This window comes from Heterodontus francisci, chromosome 8 (genome assembly GCF_036365525.1).
Source record: "Heterodontus francisci isolate sHetFra1 chromosome 8, sHetFra1.hap1, whole genome shotgun sequence".
Lineage (NCBI taxonomy): Eukaryota > Metazoa > Chordata > Chondrichthyes > Heterodontiformes > Heterodontidae > Heterodontus > Heterodontus francisci.
This window is the reverse complement of record NC_090378.1, coordinates 49458971-49470130: the sequence shown is the minus strand read 5'-3', so window position 1 is coordinate 49470130 and position 11160 is coordinate 49458971. Positions and strand designations below refer to the sequence as shown.

The 11160-nt window shown below is 43.4% G+C and overlaps 1 protein-coding gene across 3 annotated transcripts in view; it reads left to right on the top strand.

The window, feature by feature from the left end:
- The first annotated feature begins 2354 nt into the window (after positions 1-2354).
- The window catches only part of ipo13b (importin 13b), a 200659-nt gene continuing 191853 nt past the window's right edge, over positions 2355-11160 (top strand). For all 3 annotated transcript variants that reach the window (XM_068037110.1, XM_068037112.1, XM_068037109.1), the window contains exon 1: positions 2355-3012. In XM_068037110.1, coding sequence (XP_067893211.1) covers positions 2950-3012 — 63 coding nt within the window. In that variant the 5' untranslated portion in view covers positions 2355-2949. The remainder of the gene's footprint in view (positions 3013-11160) is intronic.

Genomic DNA, 11160 nt, shown 5'->3' with positions numbered 1-11160 from the left:
TGCAGCAAGGTTGATACAAAATTGGCGCAGTGGCAGGAAATAAAGGGTAATTGTTGATTGCGTTTTTGCAACTGGAGGGCTGTTTCCAGTGCTGTTCCGCAGGGCTCAGTACTGGGTCCTCTACTTTTTGTGGTATATATTAACGATTTGGATGTAAATGTAGGGCGCATGATCGAGAAGTTTGCAGATGACACAAAGATTGGCCATGTGGTAGATAGCGAAGAGGATAGCTGTAGGCTGCAGGAAGATATTGATGGTCTGGTCAGATGGGCAGAAAAGTGTCAAATGGAATTCAAACCAGAGAAGTGTGAGGTGATGCATTTGGGAAGGTCAAACAAGGCAAAGGAATACATGATTAATGGGAAAATACGGAGAAGTGTAGAGGAAGTGAGGGACCTTGGAGTGAATGTCCACAGATCCCTGAAAGTAGCTGGACAGGTCGATAAGGTGGTTAAGAAGGCATATGGAATCCTTTCCTTTATTAGCTAAGGTATACAGTATAGCAGGGAGGTTATGCTGGAACTGTATAACTCATTGGTTTGGCCACAACTTGAGTACTGTGTGCAGTTCTGGTCACCTCATTACAGAAAGGATGTAATTGCACTAGAGCGGGTACAGAGATTTACGAGGATGTTGCCAGGACTGGGAAAATGCAGCTATGAGGAAAGATTGGATAGGCTGGGGTTGTTCTCCTTGGAACAGAGAAGGCTGAGGGGAGATCTGATTGAAATATACAAAATTGTGAGGTGCCTGGATAGAGTGGAGGTGAAGGACCTGTTCACCTTAGCAGAAAGGTCAGTGACTAGGGAGCATCGATTTAATGTGATTGGTAGAAAAATTAGAGGGGAGATGAGAAAAAGGTTTTTCACCCAGAGGGTGGTGGGGGTCTGGAACTCACTACCTGAAAGGGTGGTTGAGGCAGAGACCCTCAGCTCATTCCAAAGAAGTTTGGATATGCACCTCAAGTGCCGTAATCTGCAGGGCTACGGACCAAATTATGGAAGGTGGGATTAGAATGCGTGGATCATTTTTCAGCCGGCACAGAAACGATGGGTCAAGTGGTATCTTCCTGTGCCTTAAACTGTCTATGATAATACTTGGCATCAGGTGGCAGGACCGTATCTCCACCACAGAAGTCCTCGAGGCGGCCAACATCTCCAGCTTATACACCCTACTGAGTCAGCGGCGCTTGAGATGGCTTGGCCATGTGAGCCGCATGGAAGATGGCAGGATCCCCAAAGACACATTGTACAGCGAGCTCGCCACTGGTATCAGACCCACCGGCCGTCCATGTCTCCACTTTAAAGACGTCTGCAAACGCGACATGAAGTCCTGTGACATTGATCACAAGTCGTGGGAGTCAGTTGCCAGCGTTCGCCAGAGCTGGTGGGCAGCCATAAAGACGGGGCTAAAGTGTGGCGAGTCGAAGAGACTTAGCAGTTGGCAGGAAAAAAGACAAAAGCGTAAGGGGAGAGTCAACTGTGTAACAGCCCCGACAAACAGATTTTTCTGCAGCACCTGTGGAAGAGCCTGTCACTCTAGAATTGGCCTTTATAGCCACTCCAGGCGCTGCTTCACACACCACTGACCACCTCCAGGTGCTTACCCATTGTCTCTCGAGATAAGGAGGCCAAAGAAGAAAGAAGATTCTACGAGTGCTTTTACATGTTTACAAAAAAGTGCAACAGTCGACTGACTACCCCCAGGGGACGGCAGAGGTATTTGATGGGGATAGCAACGGTTAATTACAGAAAGCAAAGTGACTAATACAAGTGTGTAAATAATTGCTGAAGACCAAATTACGACTGGACCTTTCCGCCATTTACTTCTCACACCGCCACAATAAGGCCCAGAGTTATGCTTACACTGGATTAATATCCCCTTTGTTTCAGGTCCAGCTTTTTCTGCTTAACCTTCTATGAAGCTCTTTGAGGTGTTTTGCTATTTTGAAAGGTGTATATAAATGTGAATTGCCTTTACCCACTGTTAATAGTGAGGAACAGTCGCACCTGAAAATTAAAATCCTTTCTAACCGCGGACCCGCATGCAGCCTTCAACTCAAGCGAAGTGATTGGCACAAATATCTGACCACCAGAGCGCCAATCAGCCGAGCGGCAAGCAGGGACACGTGGCTCCTCCGTTCCCTCTCGAGGGTTCGTGCTGGGGAAGGTGGTGCAATGCACTATGGGAAATGACGTGCTACTTTGTCAGGTTTAGAGGCAGCTGGTTGAATCAAGGACTACATTCCCCAGAATGCTCTGCGACAGAGTCGAGAACTACATTCCCCAGAATGCTCTGCGACAGAGTCGCGTCTCGGCTGTCTATGCGTCCATGCGTTTCTCTGTAGTCACGCCCACTAGGTTAGAAATGCCGCTTTATCAGCCGTCTGTGCGATGGTTTAACAAGAGCAGGTCCTGATATTTGTTTTTTTTGTTGCTGTAAAAAACGAAAAAGATAATTATGTTTGTTAGAGTAAGGTATACCATATTTATTTAGTTGGCTGTTTAATGCGCTCCTTCAAAGACGGCGAGTGCGCAGCCGCTCCTGATCTAGCCAGGACCCATCGGATCTGTCACTGGAGGCCTGAGGTGTCTGCAAGAAATTTAAAGCAGGAGAGCGATTCGGGCTGTGCAGCTGCTCGCCTTCCGAGGCGCCGCCATTGTTATTGCTAAGTGTGTGATTTTATAGGCGAACAATGCGGCGCTCTCTTTTAATTTAGTAGAAACTGAGCGAGTGGTGGAGGAGGACACAAAGGAGTTCTGAGGGGCTGCCTCAGTTGTCATCCTGAGGTGGAGGCAAACGAGAGCTAGTACAGGGTCATCCTGACTCATCAACCCCTCCCCTTCCCCCACCCCTCACTTTCCCCCCTCCACCTCCATCACTAAAGGGCTGTTGGTAAACTGAAGGGAAAGAGCAACAAAAATATACTTCGTACCCAGCCCAATAAAAATGGATCGTGAAAGAGGGGAGAGCGAAGATAATTTAGATTACTCAGTAGCAAATGTAGAAAAGGTAAGAGTACATATCACTTTCATTTATTTGTAACATGGTATCTTTCGTCATCCTAGTTTGGTTTCTGTGAACTCATAAGCACTATACTAAAATCATTTCTTGACCAGTGCATGACCATTTCTATCAATGTTTATTCATAAATGTAACAATATAAGGAATATTGTGTTTTTTGCCTAGTTAGTGATTAAAAAGGATTACAGCTATTGTAGTCAGATTGTTAACATTTTTATTTTGTAATATAATGGTATCATTGGCTACCTACAGTTTACCTTTGGCACAATTATTGTAGCTAAGCTTCTGACGTGCGAATGGGTATAACAGGTTGGCTTTAAAAGTAATCGTTTGTTATACTTTTATTTCATGATACTGTACAAGTAAATCTATGTCTGCTGTTTGTAAACTTTTAATGCTCAAGTAAAGTTAGATTGCAGAATGGACCTAGAAACATTTAGCCTGGTTTACCCTGGGAGAGCATACACATGTGTCTATTTCTTAAATATAATCATTCTACAGAATACAATTTTTTTAGGCACATCATACAAGAAGCATGCTTGAATATGTTGGTTTGTTCAAGGGCACTTAATAGTGGGCTGTCTTTCAAGACATGGAGCTGTTTGTCAACATGTTGTTTTCATGAAAGTGATCCTTTATTGTACAGACCTATTATTTTAGAATAGGATGGGATGACTTTGTGCCTGCAGTAACAGTTGGTTATGTAAACCAGACCATTTTTACTGTTTTTTTGTATTATGCTCATGAGCAAATGAGGCCTTGAAACTCCTGTTAATAGCAGGGAATGGGGCAAACAAGATCTTAGCCATGGGAGCTTAACCAATGTTAAATTGAGGTCGGGAGAGTCTGATTTAGAACAGGGCAAGTGTAACTAGGCCAGAATAGAGTTTTACATCTCTGTTTTTCACACTTGCATTCCTACAAAATGCATAGACCTCAGAAGGTTTCTTCTGTCCTTAGGCAGGATTCCTCTCCTTCATGCAGTTTGATCTCAGCCTCTGAATGATCGCTAGTAGGCTCACCTCAGGACTATATTTGACCCATGAAGCTGGCTTAGATGACTTTGTCTACATCCTGTACTAATTTAGTGTTGCTAAAAGGGATTGGCATATCTGGAAGATACTTTTTAAAATCTATTTAAAAAAAATGTAAGTGATCCCATCATAGATGACAAGGTTTGTTACCTCCTCGATGTATGTGTGCAGCTTTTCATGGCTATAAATAACTAGACTGTTCAAAAACAAGTTTATTTATGATTTTACTGTAGAAAAATGTCCAACTTTACTGATACAATCGAAAAAACAATGACAACTTTAAGATGATGATAGGAGAGGTGACCAAAAGTTTGAATAAACAGGTGGACTTTGAAGAGGATCTTAAAAGGAGAGAGAAGTCACGAGGTGAAAAAGCTTAGGGAGGGAATTTGAGAGTTTAGGTGGCTGAACGTATTTGGCGAGGGGGTGATGCACAGGAGGCCAGTGTCACAGGAACAGAGAGTTTTGCTGGAATGCTTTGTAGGACTCAAAGTGGTTCCAGATATCCAATCTTGGATGAGTCATAATTTCCTCTAGTTGAACATTGGTAAGACTGAAGCCGTTGTCTTTATTTTGCCACAAATGTCTCACTCTAGCCACCAATTCCATCACTTTCCCCATCAACTGTCTCAGGCAGAACCCTACTGTTCACAATCTCTGTATTATTCAACCCCAAGTCAACAAGTTTCCCTTCCTGGCTTCTTTGCTAGATGACATTGTGAGTGGTTCCCTCTCTTCAGTTACTTTGCCCCTTTTTCAGAACCTCCATTATCTCCCCAATCCTCAGTCCCCCCTTTCCTCTCCAGAGTACTGGAATGTGTTTCCTCCAAAATCTCTGCTCATCTTTCCTATAACTCCATATGTAAGTCTTGGGTTTCCTTTTTTTTATTCATTCATGGGATGTGGGCGTTGCTGGCTAGGCCAGCATTTATTGCCGATCCCTAATGGTGCTTGAGCAGGTGGTGGTGAGCTGCTGCCTTGAACCAATGGAGTCCTTGGGGTGCAGGTACACCAACATGCTGTTAGGAAGGGAGTTCCAGGATTATGACCCAGCGACAGTGACATCCCTTCCGCAGCACTGAAACAGCTCTAACCAAAGTTGCAAATGTCGTCCTCTGTGACTTTGACACATTTTCCCTTCTGGAGCTCTCTGTAGCCTTTGACATGGTTGACCACACCATTGTCCTTCAACACCTTTCCTCTGTAGCTCAGTGGGATTACACTTGGTTTGTTCCAGTCTTAGCTATCTGATTGTAGGAGAGCATCTCCAGCAATGTTTTCTCTTCCAGCCCCTGCACTCTTACTTCTGAAGGCTCTAAAGGATCTGTCTTTGGCCTCCTTCTCCTCTTTTATCCCCAGGTAGTCAGGTAATGGCACTCATCTGGGAACTGGTGACAGGAGAGCTGTCCCACAGACTAGTTAAACAATAGCTTAACATAGTCATACTTGCAGAATCATACCTGTCAGCCAGTGCCTCAGAATTCTCCATCGCCATCCTTGAATATGTTCTGTCCCAATCGCAGTGCAGGCCCACCAGAGGTGGGGCACAGCACAGTGGTATACAGTCAGATGGAAGTGGTTCTGAGTCCTCAACATTGAATCTGGACCTCATGAAATCTCATGGACCAGTGTCCATCATCGAGTGGTTTGGTAATGCCACCAATGACTGAGCTGACCAAGTTCTGAAGGATATAGCTACCAGATTGGGCTTCCATCAGGTGGTGAGAGAACCAACATGAGGGAATAATGTATTTGACATTGTCCTTGCCAATCTACCTGTTGCAGAAAAATCTGTCCATGACAATATGAGGAGCGACCACTGCACAAGCCTTGTGGAGGCCAAGTCCCATCTTCACACTGGGGTCACCCTCAGTAACTCAAGACTGGGCGTCCATGAGGTGCTGTGAACCAGCAGCAGCAGAATTGTGTTTCAACACAGTCTGTAAACTCGTATTCCTCACTCCTCCATTACCATCAAACCAGATGACCAACTCTGATTCAATGAGGACTGTAGAAGAGCATGCCAGGAGCAGCATGAAGTCTATCTGATCATGAGGTGCCAATCTGGTGAAGATATCGCAAAGGATTGCATGCATACTAAACAGTCGAAGCACAATGCTATAGAAAGAGCTAAGCGATTCCACAACTAATGCATCGTGTCAAAGTTCTGCCATATTCAGTCATGATTGGTGAGCAATTAGCAACTAGTGAGAGGGAAAGGTTCCATGAACATCCCATCCTGAATGATGGTGAAGTTGAAGCATTCACAACCATCCCTCAACCAAATTATCCTTGGCCTCCAGAAGGTCCCCACTATCAGATGTCAATCTTTAACCCATTTGATTTGCTCCATGTGATATCAATAAATGACTGAGTGCACTAGATACAGCAAAGGCTACATGTCCCAACAACATGCTGGCTGAAGCCCTGTACTCCAGATCTAGCCCCAACCCCAGCTTATCTGTTCCAGTACACCTACAACACTGGCATCTGCCCAACAAGGTGGAAATATTGGCCAGGTATGTCCTGTCTACAGCAGGATAAATTAAATTGCTGTGCACTCGGGATACTCCCAATCATCAGCAAAGTGATGAAAGAAGTCTTTAACATTGCTGTAAAGTAGCACTTATTCACCCATAGCTAGCATAATATATTGTTTGCATTCTGCCAGAACTACTCGGCCAGAGACCTCATTACAGCCTTGGTCCAAACATGGACAAAAGAGCTGAATTAGAGAAGTGAGATGGGAGTGAGATGAGATCCTTGATGTGAAGGGAGAACTTTACCAAGTGTGGCACCAAGGAACCCAAGTAAAACTGAAGTCAATGGGGATGAGGGTGGAAACTCCACTGGGCTGAGTCCTATTTAGTACAAAGGAAGCAGCTTATAGTTGTTGGCGGCCAATCACTTCAGCCCAGGGCATTGCTGCAGGCATTTGTCAGGGCAACATCCTTCTAACCCAACTATCTTCTGCCGCTGCTTCATCATTGGACTTCACCTCAACATAAGGTCAACCCCGTGTTCAGCTCTATTTGCAAATCCAGAGAAGGAAGCTGTCCATGTCCACATGCAGCAAGACTTGGACAACATCCAAGTTTGTGCTGATAAATGGCAAGTACATTTGCCAGGCAGTGATTATTTCCTTTTTGACATTCAAATGGTATTCCTATCCCCAACTTCCCTACTGGGGTGAGGTGGGGTTGGGGCGGGGTGGGGGCAGTGGTGGTCGCCATTGACCAGAAACTCAATTGTATACGTCTGATTAAATTCTGTGGCTGAGTGAGTCAAGAGGCTGGGTATTCAGTAGCAAGTGACTTATCTCCTGACTACCCAAAGCACCTCTACCATCTACAAGTCAGGAGTTTGATGGAATACTCTCTCTTTGCTTGGATGGGTGCAGCTTCATTAACACTCAAAGCTACACACTATCCAGAACACAACACTTAATTGGCATTTCACCCATTAGCCTAAATGTCCACTCCTCTCACCATTGGTGTCACTTGACTGCAACATGTTCTGTCTGCAGGCTGCAGTGCAGCAACTTGCCAAAACCACTTCAGCAGCATTTCTTTAACCCACCGTCTCCATCACCTAGAAGAACAAGGGCAGCACTGCATGCGAATACCATCAACTCCAAGTCACACATCATCCTGACTTGGACATATATTGTCGTTCCTTCACTGTTACTTGGTCGATATCCTGGAACTCCCTGCCTAACACATTGTGGGAGCACCTTCAACACATGGACAACAACGATTCAAGAAGGCAGCCCATCACCACCTTCTTGAACAACTGGGGATGTGCAATAAATGCCAACCTTGCCAGTGATACTCCTATCCCAAGATTTAAAAAAAATAAATGATCATTGTCTCCACGTGGAAGATGTTTGTTAATGAGGCAATATGATAAAAAGAACACGGACTCTGGGTAAAAACAGAAGTGCTGGAAATACTCATCAGGTTCGGCAGCGTATGTGTAGAGAGAAGCAGCTTTCACATTTCAGGTCTGTGACCTTTCATCAGAAACCAAGTTCAGATTTCCAGCATCTGCAGTATTTTGTTTTTATTACGGACTCTTAGTACATGGTATATGTTTTAATGTAATTTTTAGCCTTGTGCTCTGTTAAATGACTCCTAACATTTCTAGAAATTCTAGGAGCTCCATAAGTACCATCTTTGCCAGCGAACTATTGACCTTAAATGCCATCTGTAGCTCAGTGGTAGCGCACACCCCTCGAGTCAGATTTTTAAGGTTCAAGTACGATTTCGGAGACTTGAGCACATAATCTATGTTGACCCATCAGTGCAGTAGTGAGAGAGAAGTGCTGTCTTTTGGATAAGTTGTTAAACTGAGCCCGCTCTACCTCACTGCTGGATGTGAAAGATCCCAAAACTATTTAAAGAAGAGCAGAGGTGTTTTCCCAGTGTCCTAGCCAAAATTTATCCCTCCACCAACACTGAAAATAGATCTGGTCATTTTATTTCACAGCTTATTTGTAGGAGCTTGCTGCATGACTTAGCTCCCTTGTTTCTTATGTAATTCATTGGTTGAAAAACACTTTGGGATGTCCTAAAGTTGTGAAAGGCAATATATGTGTCTTTCCTTTCTTTGTTTCCTACATTACAACAGTGGCTACAATTGAAAAAAGGTTTCATTATCTGTAAACCACTTTAGGACATGCTGAGGTTGTGCAAGTCTTTCCCTCCCTCCATCCCAGCTTTCTACTGTTTCTCAGCCTCCAACGCTACTACTTCCCAAACCTTAAGCACTGGCTCTGGTTCCCACCTCCTTCCAATGTCTGTGAAAGTTTGGCTCAAGTCTCAAGAGAGCAAGAGTGGAAAACAGATGACTCGTGAGGGGAAAAAAAACAATGAAGTAGAGTGTTAGGGACAAGCAAAGAAGCAAGTATATGTTCTTGAGCAACAGCAAGCTAAATCAGCTCGTAAAACAGACCACAGAATCTTTCTGTCTTAAATGTGTTCACGACCTGTTTTATTATGGTTAATATCCAAATTGTACTAAATAGTTAATGCTAACTTTAACAACTTTAAAATGCTAGTTCTAGTTTATGATACCATAAACATTTTAATTTTCTTTTTAACGATATTAACTAACTGGTCTAAAGTTTGGTCCAAATCAGAATTTGGTCCAATGCTGTTGATTTTAACCAATTGTTTAAAAATTCTACTTGATGTAAATGACTTAAATTTGTTTTTAGCATTTCAGAGAATGGTTACAGCACAGAAGGCCTGTCATGTCCATGCCAGCTCTCTGCAAAAGCAACTCAGCTAGTCCCACTCCCCTGCCCTTTTCCTGTAGCCCTGCAAATATTTTCTCTTCAGGTGCTTATCCAATTCCTGATTTAATCTACCTCCACCACCACTCTTGGGCAGTGCATTCCATATCCTAACCACTTGCTGCGAGGAACTTTTTCCTCATGTTGTCTTTGGATCTTTTGCCTTTCACCTTAAATCGGTATCCTCTGGTTCTCAACCTTTCCATTAAATGGAAACAGTATCTCTCTATTTATTCTGTTTAGACCCATCATGACTTTGAGCACCTCTATCAAATCTCCTAAGCATCTCTTGTATAAGGAGAACAACCCCAGCTTATCCAATCTATCCATGTAACTGAAATCTCTCATCCCTGGAACCATTTTCATAAATCCTTTCTGCACCTTTTGTAAAGCCTTTGTTTCTAAAAGCTTTCCCACCACTGTGGTTAAACTGACTGGGCTGGTTTATCCTTACACTCTTTTTGAACAAGAGTGTAACATTTGCAATTCTCCAGTCCTCTGGCAGCACCCCTGTATCTAAGGAGGATTAGAGATTATGACCAGTACCTCTGCAATTTTCCACCCTTACTTCCCTCAGCATCCTTGGATACATCCCATCTAGTACTGGTGGTTTATCAACTTTAAGTACAGCCAGTCTTTCTAATACTTCCTTTTCATCAATTTTTAGCCCATCTAGTATCTCAGCTGCTTTCTCTTTCACCTTGACTTGGACAGCATCTTCCTTGGTAAAGACGATGCAAACTATTCATATAGTACCTCAGCCATGCCCTCTGCCTTCGCATAGGTCTCCTTTTCCATCCCTAATTGGCCCCACCCCTCCTGTTACTACTTTTTTACAATTTATATGCCTATAGAAGACGTTTGGATTCCTTTTTATGTTTGCTGCCAGTGTCTTCTGATACTCTCTTTGTTCCTCTTTCTTTTTTTCTTTCCTTTTTCACTTCCCCTCTGAACTTTCTATATTCAGCCTGGTTCTGACTTGTACTATGACCCTGACATCTGTCATAAGTCCCCTTTTTCTGTTTCATCTTACTCTCTAGCTCTTTCGTCATACAGGGAGCCCTGGCTTAGTTTGGCCTACCTTGCCAACTCATGGGAATGTACTTCAGCTGTACCCAAACTATCTCCTACTTAAAGATAGCCCATTGTTCCAGTACAGTTTTGCCTGCCAATCTTTGATTACAATTTTCCAGGTACAGATCAATTCTCATCCCACTGAAATTAGCCCTCCTCCAATTAGTTATTTTTACTCTAGATTGCTCTTTGTCCTTTTCCATAGCTAACCTAAACCTTATGCTATGATCACTGTTCCCTAAATGTTCCCTGATTGACACTCTATCCATTTGATCCATCTCATTCTCCAGAACCAGATCCAGCAATGCCTCCTTTGGCTGGAAACGTACTGATCAAGAAATTTCTCCTGAGCACACGTCAGAAACTCTTTCCTCTCTCTGCCCTTTACACCATTACTATCCCAGTCTATATTAGGATAATTAAAATCCCCCATTATGAATACTCTAGTTTTTGCACCTCTCTGTAATTTCCCTTTAAATTTGTTCCTCTATCTCTTTCCCACTAATTACTGGCCTATAGAATACACACAGTAGTGTAATAGTAACAGATTTTATTTGGTTAGATAAAAAAAATATATCATTGACCCCCTCCAGGACATTTCTGTCCAGCACTGTAATATTCTTCTTAATCAATACTGCCACTCCTCTTCCTTTCTCTTCTTTTCTTTCCTTCCCTATCCTTCCTGACCACCTTGTATCCAGGAGTATTTAGTACTCTGTCCTGCCTTTTTTT